This window comes from Schistocerca piceifrons, chromosome 1 (genome assembly GCF_021461385.2).
Source record: "Schistocerca piceifrons isolate TAMUIC-IGC-003096 chromosome 1, iqSchPice1.1, whole genome shotgun sequence".
In the NCBI taxonomy this organism is placed as follows: domain Eukaryota; kingdom Metazoa; phylum Arthropoda; class Insecta; order Orthoptera; family Acrididae; genus Schistocerca; species Schistocerca piceifrons.
This window is the reverse complement of record NC_060138.1, coordinates 530,949,674-530,969,720: the sequence shown is the minus strand read 5'-3', so window position 1 is coordinate 530,969,720 and position 20,047 is coordinate 530,949,674. Positions and strand designations below refer to the sequence as shown.

Below are 20,047 nucleotides of genomic sequence, written 5' to 3'. Positions count from 1 at the left end.
ACAACGTAGCATGTGACACTTCCAGAACTGAAATGTATTTCTCGGATTCGGATAAGGAAGGAGGTAAGAGATTACCAGACGACTGGCTATAAGTAATACCTTCAGTGGCTTCAATATTTAACTATATGGTGAAATTCTTCAACACTCTCTTACGTTACACACAGCTTAATGCAGAAAAATTACCCTGTGGTTCGGTCAGGAATTTTCATCATTCTTGTTTTTAATTACGTAATTAGTATGTTAGCTAAACACAATAACGTGTTGTAGTTTTTGTCCAGTCGTCTAATCTGCGTATTGTGGGAGCTTTTCAGTGTATTATTTCATTCTGCATAAAAATTAGAAGACATTCGAAGCTGTATTGATCCTCTGCTCGTCTGCGGTCAGTGCTGTCCAAAGTTCAATGCGCGCTGTTGTCCCATAATATCGCTAAGTTGATGTGCGCATAACATACAGCACAAAAGGTACCCTTATTATCGTACTTGAAAGTACTCGAGACAGCTTGCCAGCAGTCCCAAGTGAAACAGAAATCCAATGAGGTTCCAGCAAACGCGGAAGAATACATAGTTCAATGTTTACATCAAGTTTATTCTTGATGATGAATGGATTATAGTTCACACAATGTTAGGTGAAGGTACCCTTTTTTCTACTTTATCTTGGATAAGCTTAATTTCTTTCTACAGGTCGTCTATACCCTTCATGGTATCATTAAGTTCAGAAGAAGGAATAGGCGATACATTACTGGATGTTATTCTCTCGACAACTTTTCAATCTATAATTTCCCCACATTGTTCCTCCAAACTAATTACATTTATAATATCAGAGTTAGCTATTTTCTCTTTGAAATTTCTTTCTACATTATCTACCCGTGGGTTGACACCTGTACTTTGCGACTGAATGACTCACATTAACTCATTCTGCTTATCTACACACTCTTACAAAGTATACAACCCATGCCTTACATCATTATACTTAATATTGTACACTTTTTCAAAGGATCCTAACTTTTCAATATGTTCAAATTCTACACTATTACAATTGTTCTCAATTGTAAGTTCTAACCTTTCCGACAAATCCTGAAAGGTATCATTCTGTTTCTGACTAATGTCGGTAAACATATGATTTATGTGAGTAGTCAAAGAGTTTGTCAACTCATTCTTTAGATCTGCTTTTAAATTCTCTACTTTAGTACTTACAGCATCGAACTCAGTCTTCAAAGCGCCCATTCCTTCGCATAGATTTCTAAATTCTTCGCTTTGAGAGTCGACCTTGGCACTTAACCAACCTAAATTTGTCGTTTGGATATGTAGAGTTTCCCTCTGAGCATTTAAAGCTTCACTCTGGGTATTTAATTGAGAATTTACTAAGCCTAGTTCTTTACTTAGAGTGTCCGCCCCAATAGCTGAGTGGTCAGCATGACGGATTGCCGTCCTACAGGCCCAGGTTTGATTACCGGCTGGTTTGGGGATTTTCTCTGCTCATGGACTTGGTGTTGTGCTGTCTTCATCATCATTTCATCCCCATCTGGTGCGCAGGTCGCCCAATGTGGCGTCGAATGTAATAAGACATGCACCAAGGCGGCCGGACCTACCCTGCAAGGTGTCTTCCGGCCAATGATGCCAAACGCTTATTTCCATTTTTTACTTAGAGTCATACTTTGAGCTGTGATTAAATTTACCAACTCAGTCCAGTCAGGCACTTCTTTGCTAATTTTCATGGCCATAGCTAGGTCTTGAGTTTCCCCAACATGTTGTATACTTTCCATACTCTTGTATGCTCTAGCTTTTGTAAGCATTTAAAACTAACTTTAAATAAGAGAACTACACAAATAAAGTTCACTCTACAATTGTACCAATTCGTACTAAAGTAATGAAGTTTTGTTTCACGCTCATCCGGCGTAGAATTCTCGTAGCATAGGTGAGCGGATGTGCAGGCAGGCCAGCACTGGTGAACTGAACTGCAGCTGGTACCACTGGTGTCGGATGGACGTTGGTTTCCGCGTCTGCGTCCCCGCGACTTGTGTGAGAGCTGTGTACTCTCTGCACTGGATCTTCTTGGTTGAAGCATTCCATGAGTATTTCTTCTTTGCTGTTTTATCATTGTGAATTTTTCATGTCTTCACCATTTTTCATTCAAATTTTGCTCCATAGTAAATCCCTTGTCGTATTATGTTTGGTTGCTATGGTAACACATAACAGCTTCTCTTCTCATTTTTGCGTGCACACGCACACACACACACACACACACACACACACACACACACACACACACACACACACACACACACACACACACACACACACACACACAGGGCGCCACGTTCTAATGTTCTGATGACTTAGTGTGAGTGTGGGTCTGGGTTATACTGATTTATTTCCCCAAACCACATTCCACTTCTTTACAAGATGACTTACTTGGGGTTTGCAGCCACTCCTCTTTACTGGATAGCAAGCTGCTGGAAACTCTCTTGACTTCTTCTCTGTCGAATAACACTAGTTACAGGAATGCTCAAGCCTCTTTCTACTAGTGAAATAAGTAGCCATACAAACTTTACGTTCCGTCAATCAACGATGTATTTGACTTTCAAGCACAATAAAAATTCTCACTTTCAACATAATATGTAACTTCAGTAAGTCTCTTGTACAGTTGTATGTTAGAAACAAATTGATTTACATTCGAAAGAAAGTCTTTTTCGACACCAAGACTTTCAAAAAAGGAGACTGAAAAAAAGTCTTGCCTTTAACAAGGCTGAGTCAAGAGTCTATATGAGTACTTTTTCAACTGGTCTTGTTTCACGTAACAGTAGTCAGTGACACAATAAGCACAAAGCTGCATATGGATTCCATGGTTCTTCCATACACACACCCACTAACACATGTATGGATTGCCCTGTCAGGTAATGGTCGGTGCTGTTTGACCGCTGCATCTACTTTCTTCCCGCGACTGATTTTAAACCTGCAGACACAAACATGGTACGCACAGTAGGTAGTATTTTACCATCCCACACTCTTATCTAGAATATCGTGTTTGAGACGGTAGGAGGCTGATGAGTGGTTCTAGAATTTACACAGAAATTCTCAAATCTCTACAGTGTTCAACCACATTTGGCTAGAAGATGGTTTTCCTTTGCAGTTTTGGGATAGTATCATCGTACCAATCTGTAGACCAGGTAAAAACTCAATGTTCATCAATAGCTACTGTGTGACTAGCCTCAGGAATATACTCGCTAAGCAATTTGCTTGAAAGGATGGGCTCTCGAATCATGGGGCCTTTGTTGTCTGTATTGTTGTGGTTTCCAGGAGTAATGATCCACAGTTGACAAGGCCATCTGCCAGTATCTCTGCCTGCCTCAAAAATATTTTCCTTCAGAACCCCTCTTACTTAGTACACAGACTACGAACAGGACTGATATGTTCAAGGACTTGAAGGTGGTTGCCCCCTGAACTTTTGGCATCTGTTTCTATCTATTCCTCAGGAGTATTGAGGCACTACATTCATTTGCACTGACTATTCTAAAACTGTGGATAGAACAGCATATGCTTTTACATCTCTCACATTTTCTTTGACCATCCCAGGTGCAGTTGTTTGGTTGCAAAGAAGATCGCTTCTAACTCTGAGATGGAACATCATCTGGTGGGCTATTGCCTCCTTTGATAAACTGTGCACTACCAAGGAGACTATTGCCATCTAACACTCCTTCCATTTCTCCTGGAAGGAATACACCACCCTGTGTCACCTCTGCATCAATTATACCAAGTTTATGTTCGGAGCCACAGTCAAGTTGTTGCAGAGCCTTACCAACAGTAGCTCACATCCTGGAGCTGGCTCTCTCTGGCAGACATGGTCTTCCACCTTCTTTGCCTCTAATGTTTATGGGCAACTCACAGGTGGTTGAATTGTCTCTCCTTCTTCTCTTTGAAATTGGTTTTTATTCTCACCCATGATGTTTTTGATATTTATTCTCAGGTATGATGTTTTTGATTTTTGTTCTCAGGTAAAACATGTGAAACTACTTCCAGGGTGGGCTGGGGTGGTTATGGTAGTTTCATCTCCTGTCACATGTGGGGTCTGAGGTTTCCTAACCCCTCCCTCACTTGCCAGCTGGCATGGTCACCACTCTTTTCCTTTATTTTAATTGCTTTTAGATGCAATTGTGCTCTGTTGAATAGCAACATTTCCACTATAAAAGATTGTGGGAGTAACGACCCCCATCACGTGCAAAGCCCCTGCTGTTACTTGCCTGGAGCCCCTCCCCCCATGTACCGAGCTGATTATTTCTCTCACCTTGTTTTGTTATTTTTGGCCCAAGTGATTCATGTTTCTAGCCTTCTCTCTTTAACAATTATGAATGTCCCAGCTAGTAGGCATTCCTTATTATGTGTTTGTCTCCCCTCTTAATGGGGCTGGTGGGGAATCAGATGACGATGGAGTTTCTCTTGCCACAGACGAGCCCTGTATGAGCCTTCGTCTGGTCTGACATATGCACTGGCCTGACCCATATACTTCTCTTCCAGTTATTTCTCAGCTCTGGCATCAAATTTCTGCCTGATGCTGCTAACTCCAGAGGAACTCTTTCGACAGAGGGGTCTGAGGACCTCGCTGTTTAGTCCCTTAATGCCAACTGAAGTTACATGTTGAAGGCAAACTTCCAGAAAGTTACATCCTACTTTACATTTTATTTTTGAGGCTTTATCAGTCTTCTGTTGTTTGCTTTCGTGCCACATTTACGTAAGGTTATGAGAAGTACAGTTATGGGAAAGAATTATCAGAAAATTTGTGTGTACTTTATGCATAGAAAATTGATTTTAGTGCAGATGTGATAGGTATAAAATAATGTAAATCTCTTTTAGTTATACTTTGTCAATAAATACGTTTTTTGGATGTCTACTATGCTACATTTACATAATTATTCCCGTTTCTAGGTTTATTCCAAGGCTGATATAACTAATGATGATGACTGGCATATCATTGAAGATTTGGACGGAGCTGATGATGATGCAGAAGAGGTAAACTTAACTATCAAGCTTTGAGTAATAACTCTTAAAGCAACAATTTTAACTGCCTGTAAGGTTCAATGAACTCTAAGCTACAGTAAACAACTTTCTTCAGAACTTGAGTTGCATTGTTGTTATTATGTGCAAGGGTAGAAGTGTGTCTGAGATTTGTGACTGCGTGTTGCATCCATTTCACAAGAGAGCAGTGCTCCACCTCTGGGAACAGAATAATTAGTGATAGGGGAAAAGTTTAACATCTAATACCTTTCTTAAGTCTGACATATGAAAGACTTATCAGACAGAGTTTTTATTGGATACTATTTTGCTTGGATAGCAATGTATATAGCAACACAAACTTTGAATACTTTCATACGAAGTTGATAAGTTGGACTGAATTAAGAATGCACTGGTCAGTTTGAGACAAGGAGAAGTGTAAAGCTGGGTCTCAATAAGCACTTGCTCTAATATGGTAAGAAAGGTGTCGAAATGATGATACTGGCAGTATTTATAGTTTTTTTTGTATTTTTTTCCCTTATTCACTTAAGAAGAATGCAAGGGCGGTACCTTTTAAGGGCATGGTCACTCTCCTTCCCTAATCCCAGCCTGAGCTCAGTCTCTAAATGACCTCAGATCATTAAACTGAATCTTCACTCCAGAAATGTGGGCTCTGCCATTGCTTCCCAGTCTACATGCTCGGAATAGTCTCTTGGTGGCCTAAGTTTTAACTGTTGTATATTATACACCTTCCTGAAGAACAACTAATAAAGGCCTATTCCAAGCATGATGGATGGTTTTCTGAAGGTATGTCTTGCTGTGGTCCTTATGACAGTGATGCACAAGTCACTAGTGCATTACAAATGCCAACAGATGAGCATGTAGAAAATAACATTCGGAACATTATTGAAACTAGATAACTGTAAGCGTATGGTGAGGGTCAAACGACACTTCCCAGTGATAGTATTCTACCACACAGTGGTAGGGAACCAGTGTGTGACATGAATACAAATTTTCAACAAATGTTACTTTATCCATCCTGGATCTTGTTGTTCTTCTTGGCTGTTATTTGATGAAGGATTGTTGATGGATAATGCCACCAGCCATAAATACTTTTAAACAGCTTTATTTTACTGCCTTGGGCAGTTTTGAGCTATCACTTCCATCTTCATATGGCAAGTTCACGAGTACATTTCAAGTTGTCTGTAAGCAGAGACTCCAACATCCCTGTCCTTGAAGCTAGAAGTTAAACCTGGGATGTGTGCTGAATTAAGAGGAAAACGTATTTTAGAATTTTTCATTACATTTATTTAGCACCCAACCATTTTAAAACAATGAAAATGCACAGAAAATTGTTTGAAGAGTCACATTCACGTCTTCTGATTGTACATACCCAAATCCTTAAACAGGTGCACTTTGACGTGTGAAACAGCTGTTACTGAGTTAAACCATTTGGACAAAAAGCCATCATTCCAGATAGTAGTACAATGTCATCTGAATATCCATTAGGATGAAGGATGAGGACTGTTCTTGCCAATCGGATAACCAGCTTATGCTGGAAAATGGACTGGCAGATGGTGAGAGTGTGATTCTGAAATTCTCTGTTGTGTGTTTTCATTGTTTTAATGTGGTTGTATGCTAAATAAATATAATGGATGACTTAACACTTGCTAACTCTAATCCATATAATGGAAAATATTAAAATATAGACCTTTTGTCTGTAACATAAAAGAGGGTGTATACGCCCGGGAAATCCGGGGAAAACCTGGGAAATTTTTCATTTGGGAGAAAACTGGGAATTTTTTAGAATTCCAGGAATTTTTCATTGTCTTACTTTTGATTTAAATTTTTGTGATTTTGACTGATAAGAACAGATATTCTAACAAAGAATTTTACTTTAGCCCACTACTGTACAATAATGCTGCAGCAATAAAACATAAAACGAGAGAGAAACACCAATGCAAAACTTACTACAAAACAGTGTGTGCACATAAGTGCTTGCCAACAGCAAATTGTATCCAAGACTTCAGGACAAAGACTATGCTATACTTCATAACATCTGCTTTCGATGAGTGTGATGTCACAAAAGTTTACACTTGTAACAGGTCGTGGGAAAATATTCCAAGTGGCGGTGTGAGAAATGTTATTCTTAAAGTAAATTTCCGTTTAGGCAAGATGAGTTACGTTATGTGTGAGAATGTGCAATGAATTTGTTAAATCACAGTGTGATTGACTCTCATTCAGAACTTAACATTTTGAAGACCAGCCACTTAGAAGAATTTCGGACCCGGAAGACAAGAAATTTATGTCATCATTTAAACTTTTACTGGCATGGCTGTGTTTGATATATCTTAAAGGGTAACATTCGCCAAACTTTTCTTGTAGCTATACTACACGTAAATTAATTTAAACCAAAAATTTTCCTATTAGTTTATCTGCTCTACTTAACAGCGATGTAGCTGTTGGTTACTGCATCAGGTATCCTATGGTCTGAATATCTACTGTCATTTGCTGCTGTGATAAGATGATGTGATCTATGATTGGGTGACAGAAGCAGATCACAATCTGGATTTCAGTGCTTCAGAAACTAACGTACTGTGTTTTGTAGAATTCATATTTATACTTCTGTAATATGAAAATATGCAGCGTACATGTTGCTGCGCGTCAAAGAATTTTTCCAAAATGTGTTATTTTTTTGCTAGGTTTCATTTCCTAAGGTGCTGGGAAGTGGTGTTTAAACATTTACCACTCAAGAAATTGATAAGTTTTACAGTTCCAAGGGATATTTTAATCCAGAAAAATGTGCACTTTCATCCGGGGAAAAGTATGTTTTTATCCAGGAAAAATTTGGGATTTTTTTTTTCCTTTGCGTATACACCCTGTAAAACTAGATATGAAGTTGTGTCTTAAGTATAGTGCTTAAATTCTTTCCTATTTGACTGTATAAGTTCACAAAGCTACCGCCACTTCCACAATATAGAGCAAGCCTTATCTCAAATGTCAGTATTTCAGAGAATATTCAGTAATATTTTCTATATTTTGATATAAGTGACCTGTGGTCTCCAGCAGCTTAAAAGCATCTTGTGTATTGTAAATCCTGGTTAGAGTCCTCGACTGGCACAAATTTTCATTGATATCATTCAGTTATACAGCTGATGGTTGTCCGTATTTGCAACTGCGAATACATTTCATGTATCACGTGTATTGGTTCACTTGAATGCAGTGAAGGCATAGCCACCCCACAGTGGTGGCCAAAATCATCTTGTAGCTCTTGTAATGTTTCCCTTGGAAATTTTCAGTCTTATGATAATCATTCTGGGGAATGTAAGGAACAACAGTACTTTGGACTCATTGATGAGTAAAACTACTGAAATTCTTTTATGACAGTTCATGGTCTTAAGTTTCCCCGGTGATAATTGTTTTTCCAGTTACTGAACATCTTTAGATCAATAGGAGTTGCAGAGCAAACAAATAGTTTTTGGTGCTATAGACAGTATCTACATGTCACTCTATGCTGAAGTATGTTAGCTGCAGTGTGATTAACCTTTGAGAATGGGAGAGTAGGAAGTCATAAGAACTTAGCAGTTATACATAGTAGTGGAGGAGGAGGAGTATTGCAAATCTAGAGGGTAGCACCCATAAAATTCTGCTTCACGATTTACAAACAATGTAAAAGAAAAATAAAAGTCCAGATATCTCATGAGAGGCACACATACCCCTTAAATAATTAGAAATCTCGCTGTCTTTTGCTCTTTCTTGGGTTCAGTATGCGCACAAGGACTACATCCCCCGTCCATAGCATGTGGTCTAGTGCCTAGCATTGCTGCCTCTGGATCACGGGGTCCCGGGTTCAATTCCCGGCCGGTTTGGGGATGTTCTCTGCCCAGGGACTGGGTGTTTGTGTTGTCCTCATCATTTCATCATCATCACTTGTGGCAGTGGCTAGAGTGGACTGTGTAACAATTGGGACTTTGTACCGGGCACTGATGACCGTGTAGTTGAGCGCCCCGCAACCCGATCATCATCATCATCAATCTCTCTCTCTCTCTCTCTCTCTCTCTCTCTCTCTCTCTCTCTCTCTCTCTCTCTCACACACACACACACACACACACACACACACACACACACACACACACACAGTGTTTATCTTTAAGCAGTTATATTTTACTGTAAAAACATCTTATCTTTAATTTAATATCTTCCTCAGAGAAAGAGCTTTTGTGGATCAGGTACATCAGTACATTCTGTGTTACGTCTGTTATGGTTTCTAAAACTTTCCTTTTGGGTTAGTATCCAAAGGTTATAATAGTTGTGCAAGTGTCTCACTTCTTGATTAGTTGCGAGTGGGATGAACATGACTTGGGTCGATGGTGATATATTTAATTATTTATATACAGGGTGTTTCAAAAATGACCGGTATATTTGAAACGGCAATAAAAACTAAACGAGCAGCGATAGAAACACACCGTTTGTTGCAATATGCTTGGGACAACAGTACATTTTCAGGGAGACAAACTTTCGAAATTACAGTAGTTACAATTTTCAACAACAGATGGCGCTGCGGTCTGGGAAACTCTATAGTACGATATTTTCCACATATCCACCATGCGTAGCAATAATATGGCATAGTCTCTGAATGAAATTACCCGAAACCTTTGACAACGTGTCTGGCGGAATAGCTTCACATGCAGATGAGATGTACTGCTTCAGCTGTTCAATTGTTTCTGGATTCTGGCGGTACACCTGGTCTTTCAAGTGTCCCCACAGAAAGAAGTCACAGGGGTTCATGTCTGGCGAATAGGGAGGCCAATCCACGCTGCCTCCTGTATGTTTCGGATAGCCCAAAGCAATCACACAATCATCGAAATATTCATTCAGGAAATTAAAGACGTCGGCCGTGCGATGTGGCCGGACACCATCTTGCATAAACCACGAGGTGTTCGCAGTGTCGTCTAAGGCAGTTTGTACCGCCACAAATTCACGAAGAATGTCCAGATAGCGTGATGCAGTAATCATTTCGGATCTGAAAAATGGGCCAATGATTCCTTTGGAGGAAATGGCAGCCCAGACCAGTACTTTTTGAGGATGCAGGGACGATGGGACTGCAACATGGGGCTTTTCGGTTCCCCATATGTGCCAGTTCTGTTTATTGACGAAGCCGTCCAGGTAAAAATAAGCTTCGTCAGTAAACCAAATGCTGCCCGCATGCATATCGCCGTCATCAATCCTGCGCACTATATCGTTAGCGAATGTCTCTCGTGCAGCAATGGTAGCGGCGCTGAGGGGTTGCCGCGTTTGAATTTTGTATGGATAGAGGTGTAAACTCTGGCGCATGAGACGATACGTGGACGTTGGCGTCATTTGGACCGCAGCTGCAACACGGCGAACGGAAACCAGAGGCCGCTGTTGGATCACCTGCTGCACTAGCTGCGCGTTGACCTCTGTGGTTGCCGTACGCGGTCGCCCTACCTTTCCAGCACGTTCATCTGTCACGTTCCCAGTCCGTTGAAATTTTTCAAACAGATCCTTTATTGTATCGCTTTTCGGTCCTTTGGTTACATTAAACCTCCGTTGAAAACTTCGTCTTGTTGCAACAACACTGTGTTCTAGGCGGTGGAATTCCAACACCAGAAAAATCCTCTGTTCTAAGGAATAAACCATGTTGTCTACAGCACACTTGCACGTTGTGAACAGCACACGCTTACAGCAGAAAGACGACGTACAGAATGGCACACCCACAGACTGCGTTGTCTTCTATATCTTTCGCATCACTTGCAGCGCCATCTGTTGTTGAAAATTGTAACTACTGTAATTTCGAAATTTGTCTGCCTGAAAATGTACTGTTGTCCCAAGCATATTGCAACAAACGGTGTATTTCTATCGCTGCTCGTTTAGTTTTTATTGCCGTTTCAAATATACCGGTCATTTTTGAAACACCCTGTACCTGTTTTTTTACTTCAGAACATAATGCATCATGCCGCAGGAAATATTGAAGTGTATTAAAAATATCAAACAAAATTACACACCCATTTTGTTGTTAAGAAACATGTCATTTGTTTAGCAACTATCAAAGATTAAAGACATTGATCACAAATACCACAGCATTGAAGTAAATAGCAGAACAAATGGCTTTTTGGATCACCGTGGGTTCTGTGGCAGTGGGGCAATGGACAGTAATAGTTGCAGGGTTGTGTGTCAGATAACCAGGCTTTTAGGTGTTCTCACAGTGAAAAAACAGTTAATGTTTTCGAATCAGATGACCAGACCGGCCAATCGATGTCACCCCATAGGATCGTATAATTGTTTGTAATGTCTTCGAGAAGGAAGAGTAAATAAAAAGTATGTGGGACGGTAATATTCTCCTGAAACCATACGTTAAGGCAATTTCATCCAGACTGGACTGAAGAAGCTGTGTAGCAGTTTGCAATATACATGCAAGAACACAGTTACTGTCACATCTTCTGTCATGAAAAAGATGCACCTCTAGTTCTTTTGAGTTTGGGTCTGAAGTGGCACCCATTCATGAAATTCGCAATAGTTTTCGTTAAGCCCAAAACCTCAACACATTTTTGATGAAACAAGAAGTCACTGTGACTCAATTTGTGATATCATGGCCCACTTGCATGAACAACTTCACTTGTAATGTTGTCATGTTTGATGATAATTTCGTAATTAGAAAAAAGGGCTTATTGTTTAAATTGATTTGCAATATCTGTTTGCATTGATATGGAGCATATTTCTGCTGTAAACCTTTATTTAGCATTTTTAGATTCCATAATTTCAAAGAGCAGTTTTTTCTGTTTCTGTGTTGTTTACAAGATGTAAAACAAGTCGTCTTTTTTCTTTTGTTGTAGGATCTAAACTTCTAACCCAATGTTTCCATCTCTTATCTTATTCTTTCCTGACATTGTCCCTCTCCCATTTGCTTTTTAACATTTGCTTTGTATTAGTTTAAGACCTTGGTTCACAGTTGAATCCCTCTTAATATTGTACAAAAAGTATCATTATGTGTGAGTAACACATTGCTGTCAGTGCAATTGGAGCAGTTTTTGTTTATTTTTTAGCTGGTTTTTAATCATTACTTACATATTTACATGGGCATTTACGTGTGTGGCATGCCACTAAATTTGCAGTTATGTCTTTGCTTCTTTCTTATTAGCTAGACAAATCCTGCAGACGCAGTCATACAAAGTTGACTAGTTCCATTGCATGTCCATTTCATTTAGTGTGTGTGTGTGTGTGTGTGTGTGTGTGTGTGTGTGTGTGTGATTGTCAGTGTCATTGATAGAAGCAGTCAAGAGAATAAGGAATGATATCGGATAATTTTTTATGCTAGTGTTTGTAAATCGTATTGATGATACACTCATTAAATTATAATTATTTACTTATAGGATATTTTTTAATATTTAGTGTGTCAATAATATTGTAATTGATTTCTCATATGAGTAGGAAAAATGTGTGTTTAAGTTTTTTGATGATTTTTGTATGGTAAAATTGCTTTAGTAACCTTTTGTAGTCAACACACTTTTTAAACTTATTTTTAAGCACCCACAAACAAGACCATATTATATATTGTTTAAGGTGTGTTTACTGCTCTAGGATACTTACTTAGGGATTTTGTGAAGAGCCTCTGGCAGATATTGCTTTTTCCTTTAACTTAAGAGCATTTTATGATCTTTGTTAACAGTATTATCTACAGAGTTACAATCAGGATGATCTTAAGCAAAAATGCAAATGCATGTTGTTTTGTTTCCTAATTTTTGCTGTATGCTATATCAGTGGTGTGATTACTAACATTCTGATTTTGTTTCATTTGATATTTTCACTTACAATCACGTAAGTCTTATCCTTTCCTGGATGTTAAAATTTTGATCTCTTTCCCTGAACTTCTCTGAGACCAGAATCCTGAGGTTGCCATTCATAGATACGATACAATCCTAAAATCACACCCAAATTCACCCAGAGCCTGGTATGGAAAAGCCACTGCCCTTGATCAGCTTGCTGCAAAGAAGAAGAGTAACTTCATTTTGGAACAAGCTATTGATGCTTACAAAAAGGTGACATCGGGACTGAGCAGTGTAAAAGACAAACTCTTCATTTTAGCTGCTGAACGCTGCATTGACAGGATGCGTTTCAGAGGTAAATGTTGGCTGCTTTAATAGGTAACAATATAATGTATGATTTCAATGATCACTTATGTAGGAATTTTTCCAGGTGTACATGCAAGAGCTGTCCCAATTCATAAATTGTTGATAGCAAGGTTTCCAGATGACCCAGCTTATCAAAATCAGCTTGCTGTGACATACTTAATGATTAACAGGTAAACAGTATTTATTTCTTGTATGAGATTTTTTAGGTTTTGGTGCAGTTCAAAGCCAGTGTCAGAATATAAAAAGTTGGTCAATGAAACCATATGTGTCAGTAGACATAAACAGTATTTTCTGATTTGGAGCTAGCATAATTCATTTAACGAAAAACGACATGCCTGATTAAATTAAACAATCGATATTTCTAATATGTAGGTATGTAAACATAATGGTGCACCTGACAATAAGAGAGGTCGTAACATTACGCTGTTTACCTGTGCTAATTTGCCTCCAGTAGCTGTACATCCACTGAATCTGGCTGAAAAGTGATTGTCAAAAGTAGGCTATTTCAAATGCCGTTGTCCACTTCTGTTCATGGCCAGATAGTCTCTCATTCACTATAATTTATGCACAGATAAAGGGTAGCCACATATTACACTCGACTGATGTTCTATAATAATGATTGTTCAAGTGAAGTAATTTAACGCTCAAGTGACCCAATAGTTTTCTTGTGGCAAGTTAATCATGGATTCACTTATTAATTACACTTTCCTTCCAGTATGTTGTCATTTCAAAATGAAAATGCTGTGCTCAGTAAGCATAATTTGGAAATAGCACAGTTCACAATTCAGTACTATTGTCACAGTTTGCAGAATGCATTATTGAAGCTTAACACGGTTTTTGAGATTTATTGCAAGTTTACAGTCTGTTACTCTAAACAGTCGCTGAATTACAGAAATATCCCCTGGATGCAAAATTTAGATAAAACTCAGCACATAGCACAAATTGTAATTTAGGCTAACTTGTCTGTGATACATTTTTAGACAGATGCTACTCACATTATACCCTTCCACACAGTGAGTAAAATAGCTCCCGATATGTTCCTTTTATAAGTTTACAATCATCAACAACACCCTCAGATATTGTTGTCCATTGTCTTTTTACAAATTACTATTAAACATTAACATTCCTGATTGATTATTGGAGAGAGCGTCTTCTGAATGTGAACTTTGGGAAACAATAATAATAGCTACTGAATTAGCTGTCTATTTTTCCAAAATATGGGATCCAACTTCAATAACAATATTTTTGATAATAATGCTAATTACTCTGAAACTAAATGAATGCAAAAGTTATTAACATATTTCAAATGTTAGCTGTATAAATGTGCTATAACTAGGAATAACAAAATAAATATATTGTAACTGTATAGATGAAAAAATCTACTCACCCGGTGGCAGGGCGCACATAAAAGATTGTAATTGAGCAAGCTTTGGAGCTAGTGGCTCCTTCAGGCAGAAGGGTGGAAGGGGAAGGGTGGGAGTCCACCTGCTTTGTTACATGGTGTATGTCCAATTTCTGCAATTGCAATCGTTGACCGTATTTTTAATACTCATATTTGTGGAAAAAGGATGGCAATCTTGCTCCAGCCTATGGCTGATTTAGGCACTGTTACATATACATACATCTTTTTAACACGGTCTTAAACCACCCATGGGCTGCAGCAGGACTGCTGCTCTTCTTCAACAAAGGAATAATTCCCTAAGTATTACAAATATGCTAAATTGAAATTACTGAAATTGGACTGGACTGTCTCTATCTCTCATAAGGAAACATTACCAACTTGACCTCATGTTTTTACGAGAAAAGAAGCACACATCAACATATCAGCCCCAACGATTGATTCCATATGAAAATTTGGGACACAATACTGATAGTTTGCAGTTATGACCATCTCAAAGTACAGCTTCCAAACTTTCTTTCACAATGGTTGTTTGCCAGTTGACCTGCTCCACTGCAGCTATCTAATACCATAGAGTGAAGTACCATATAGTGGAGTAAGAGGTTTGTGAAACACTATTTGACATCGGTAACATACTTCTTTTACTATGTCAAACTGTGCAGTTCCTAACCTGTAGCTAGTGCGTGAGCTCTGCTAGTGTTGAGACTTACAAATGCAGTTTAAGTGAACGTGTCATTAAAGTAATAGTTTAATGATATTGAATTACTGTATTAACTTCGCTGTTGTGCATTTTTGCTTTGGCTTTTAAAGCTGCCACTGGAAAAACGAAGTACGTGTGCACGAGATCTGCTACTCTTAAACATCATTGGCATGATTAAATTGTAAAACGTTGCCACTCCATTGCACAGCACTTCACGCTTGGGCATTAGGTGGCTGTTGTGTGGTGGCACAACTGAAAAACAACAGGTGCACTTGGAATGTTTATAAGCTGTACTTTCAGAAGATCATAACTGCATGCTATCAGAATCATGGCCCAAATTACATGTGGGATAAGTTGTCAGAAGTGATATCTTGCAGATGTCCTTTTTTCCTCCTCAAGATATAAAATGAAGTTTGTAATGTTTCCTTTTCAGGTATTCAGTGATCATCATGGTGTTGTAGTTTTCTTGTATGTGAAATGTGGTTAGAGTTTCTGCTATGTGAACACTTTAAATTTAACACCATAATTTTTTAACGGGTTCACATGCGCTTGAGTTTTTCTGCAAATTTACATAAGTTGTGAAAATTTTATGTTGCTTACCTCTGAAATAAATTAATTTGATTGTTCTAGTTCACTAGCTGCAGTCCACATTTAACTAGCAAACAGTTTAACTTTGCTTGAGGGTGACAAGTAGGGAGCATGTACTAGTGCTTCAAAATGATGCTGTTACTTGGCAGCTAACTCAAAAAGATTTCAGCTGCGACATTTGTTGAGAAAGCTTACTTTCACATAAAACTAAAATGGCCACAAAAAAAAGGGTAGAAGGTAATAGGAATAGTGTAATACATGAAAGAAGGTACAATCTCAAGAAGTGTACCCAAAGGAAAAGATTTCACACATTGGGAGAAGTTTTAGATATCATAGATGAAGATGAAGATTTTAAGGATGTCTAGAATGAATTTTTGACAGTGGGATAGGTACACAAGGACATATTGCTTCAGTATACACAGTGTGATCAAAAGTATCTGGACACCCCCAAAAACAATAGATTTCTATATTAGGTGCATTGTGCTGCCACCTCCTGCCAGGTACTCCATGTCAGCAACCTCAGTATTCATTAGACATCATGAGAGAGCAGAATGGGGCACTCCGCGAAACTTACAGCTTATCAGGTGTACCGGTATGAAATGAGCGTTAAGATACAAATGTGTCGATAGGGAACATTTGTTGTGAACGAGCCTTAATTAATTAATTAATTTATTTATTTTTTTTATATTTGGTATACATAGTCATGGAACAAAAAACATCATATGTTTTCATCATGTAAACAATATCGAATTTTGTACCAGAAAGTGATGATTTGCGGAAAGCATTAAATTTTTGTTTTCATTTGAAAAAAAGTGCTGCAGAGTCGCATCAAATGCTTGTCGAGGCATATGGTGATCGTACTCTATCAGAAGCAACATGCAAAAGATGGTTTCAACGGTTAAGAAATAATGATTTAGATGTAAGAAATGAAGATCGTGGAAGACCACCAAAAAAGTTCGAAGATACCGAATTGCAAGAAATATTAGATGATGATGATACTTTGAGTCAGAAGCAAATGGCAGAAATGCTAAACGTTGCACAACAAACAATTTCTGACCGTGTGAAAGCTATGGGAAAGATCCAAAAGTGTGGAAAATGGGTGCCACTTGAATTGAATGAAAGACAGATGAAAAACTGAAAAACCGTTAGTCAAATTTTGCTTCAAAGACATGAAAGAAAATCAATTTTGCATCGAATTGTTACTGGCGATGAAAAATGGATTTATTTTAAGAAGCCTAAACAGGAAGAATTGTGGGTTAATGTGGGACAACCATCAACATCGACTGCAAAACCAGATCGATTTGGCAAGAAGACAATGCTCTGTGTTTGGTAGGATCAGAAAGGTGTGGTGTATCATGAGCATCTAAAACCCGGTGAAACTGTGAATACTAATCGCTACAGACAACAAATGATCAATTTGAACTATGCATTGATCGAAAAAAGACCAGAATGGGCCAGAAGACATGCCAAGTATTTTTTTTACACGACAATGCTCCTGCACACAAAGCAAAACTGGTTCAGGATACAATCAAAACACTTGGCTGGGAGCTGCAACCCCACCCGCCATATTCACCAGACTTAGCCCCTTCTGACTTCCATTTGTTTTCATCAATAGGACACGCATTGGCTGAGGAACACTTCGATTCCTATGAAGAAGTCGAAAATTGGGTGTCTGATTGGTTTGCTTCAAAAGACGAACATTTCTATTGGCGTGGTGTCCACAAATTGCCAGAAAGGTGGTCAAAATGTATAGAAAGCAATGGTCAGTACTTTGAATAAAATGTTTTCACGTTTCAATTCAAAATTAGTGTTTTATTTTCACAAAAAAACGCTCATTTCATACCGGTTCACCTGGTAGAACGTGGTCAGGTGATAGCGTGTCACTTGTTTCATACGTCTGTACACGAGATTTCGACACTCCTGAACATCCCTAGGTCCACTGTTTCCAGTGTGATAGTGAAGTGGAAAAGTGAAGGGGCACGTACAGCACAAAACCATACAGGCCGAACTCGTCTGTTGACTGACAAGAGACCGCCGACAGTTGAAGAGGGTCGTAATGTGTAATAGGCAGACATCCATCCAGATCATCACACAGGAATTGCAAACTGCATAAGGATCCACTGCAAGTACTATGACAATTAGGCAGGAGGTGAGAAAACTTGGATTCCATGGTTGAGCAGCTGCTCATAAGCCACACATCATGCCGGTAAATGTCGAACGACACCTCGCTTGGTGTAAGGAGTAAACTTTAGACAATTGAACAGTGGAAAAATGTGTGGAGTGATGAATCATGGTACACAATGTGGCAATCTGATGCCAAGATGTGGGTGTGGCAAATGCAAGGTGAACGTCATCTGCCAGTGTGTGTAGTGCCAACAGTAAAATTGGAAGGCGGTGGTGTTATGGTGTGATCATGTTTTTCATGGAGGGGGCTTGTACCCCTTGTTGTTTTGCATGGCACTATCACAGCACAGGTCTACATTGATGTTTTAAGCACCTTCTTACTTCCCACTGTGGAACAGCAATTCGGGGATGGCGATTGCGTCTTTCAAAACAATCGAGCACCTGTTCATAATGCACAGCCTGTGGCAGAGTGGTTACTCAACAATAACATCCATGTAATGGACTGGCCTGCAAAGAGTCCTGACCTGAATCCTATAGAACATCTTTGGGATGTTTTGGAACACTGACTTCATACCAGGCCTCACTGACTGACATCGATACCTCTCCTCAGTGCAGCACTCTGTGAAGAATGGGCTACCATTCACCCAAGAAACCTTCCAGTACCTGATTGAACATACGCCTGCAAGAGTGGAAGCTGTCATCAAGGCGAAGGGTGGGCCGCCACCATATTGAAGTCCATAATTACCGATGGAGGGCACTGTGGACCTGTAAGTCATTTTCAGCCAGGTGTACGGAAACTTTGATGATATAGTGTGTTATACCCAGAATGATGAAGAGGGAGAAATTCAGAAGTATAAATGGAAAAGAAAGCATCAAGATATTGACGTATGCAGGTTAGACTGGAAAAACATTAAACAAAAATCTTCCAGTAGCCATTGTTGCAATGGGTTTTATCATTTGTTCTCCATACTGGTTGTAAAAGATTGTGTAGGAGAAAACAGACTATAAATTTGGAAGCAGTTGGACTTTCATGTAGTGTTACAATTATGTATGCTATAAAAGTAGGACATTCACATTGTTGGAACCTCACTTTGCAAATAATATAAACCATTTCTTGATATACTTTGTTTTTGTGCTTTGCTGAGACCAGTAAATGTTGTTTCATATTTTTGTTGAGTAGTGTTGTCCATTCAGTATGCCACATGTTTCACTGTATTAAGAGCCACAAAAATCTTACTTTTTCTACGTCTTTTAATTGTACATACAAAGTGACCATTTTTATTTTATACTGTGTAGGAGCCCAGAAGCAAAACAAGTATTAGAGAATGTCTTGCAGAAATGGCCAAGGAATGGATTTGCCCAAGTACATTATGGATTTATCTTGAAGACTGGGAATTACAACATGACAAAAGCTGTCAGATACCTGCAGGAGGGAATTGCCACCCGGGAACCTGGAACTATAGATGGACGTTTTTTCTTTCAGCTGGGAGATGCACTTATGCGTCTTGGTCGAAGAAAGGAAGCAATGGAAGTAAGTTTAAATGATTAATAGAACACACAAGATGTGAACAGTTGTGAAATTTTCTTAATTCTGTGGTTGCAAAAAAAAAAAAAAAAAAAAAAAAAAAAAAATTCTAAGAATTCAGCCGACCTATTTTATATCATAAAATTCTGATTTCAGGTAAATGAACTTGGTGTTAGGGAAGGTTTGTTTCTGTCTAAATATCAGAGGTCACTCTACAATGTAGACAGGCTTCGTGCTCAGCCTTGGTGGACACCAGAGGAGACCACTTATGCACCATACTTCAGGTATGTTCGTTGTTCTAAGAAGTAAACAAATAATGCAGCTGTATTCCCACAGAAACATGCTTTCAAGTTTCAGTTTGCAGGAAACTGGAGGAGAATTGGAAGCAGATAAAAGATGAAGGTGTGAAGGCACTGTATGATAAAAATAAAAATTTATTCAGAGATGAAGCAGAAAATCTGAAGGATTCCGGCAAATGGAAGCAGTTGGAATTGTTTGCCAGAGGTAAACAAATTATAGACCTTGAAGTATAAAATCTAAGTTGAAATTTATAAGATACAACCTACAAAGGATGTT

General features: G+C 38.8%; 1 protein-coding gene across 9 annotated transcripts in view; it reads left to right on the top strand.

The window, feature by feature from the left end:
- LOC124798672 (myb-like protein X) overlaps window positions 1-20,047 on the top strand; it is a 242,037-nt gene that overhangs the window by 183,435 nt on the left and 38,555 nt on the right. For 8 of the 9 annotated variants that reach the window (XM_047262183.1, XM_047262230.1, XM_047262191.1 and 5 more), the window contains 6 exons: window positions 4,920-5,003; window positions 12,887-13,124; window positions 13,200-13,305; window positions 19,243-19,477; window positions 19,628-19,755; window positions 19,836-19,975. In XM_047262183.1, coding sequence (XP_047118139.1) covers window positions 4,920-5,003; window positions 12,887-13,124; window positions 13,200-13,305; window positions 19,243-19,477; window positions 19,628-19,755; window positions 19,836-19,975 — 931 coding nt within the window. The remainder of the gene's footprint in view (window positions 1-4,919; window positions 5,004-12,886; window positions 13,125-13,199; window positions 13,306-19,242; window positions 19,478-19,627; window positions 19,756-19,835; window positions 19,976-20,047) is intronic. The other variant, XM_047262222.1, reaches the window with a different exon arrangement.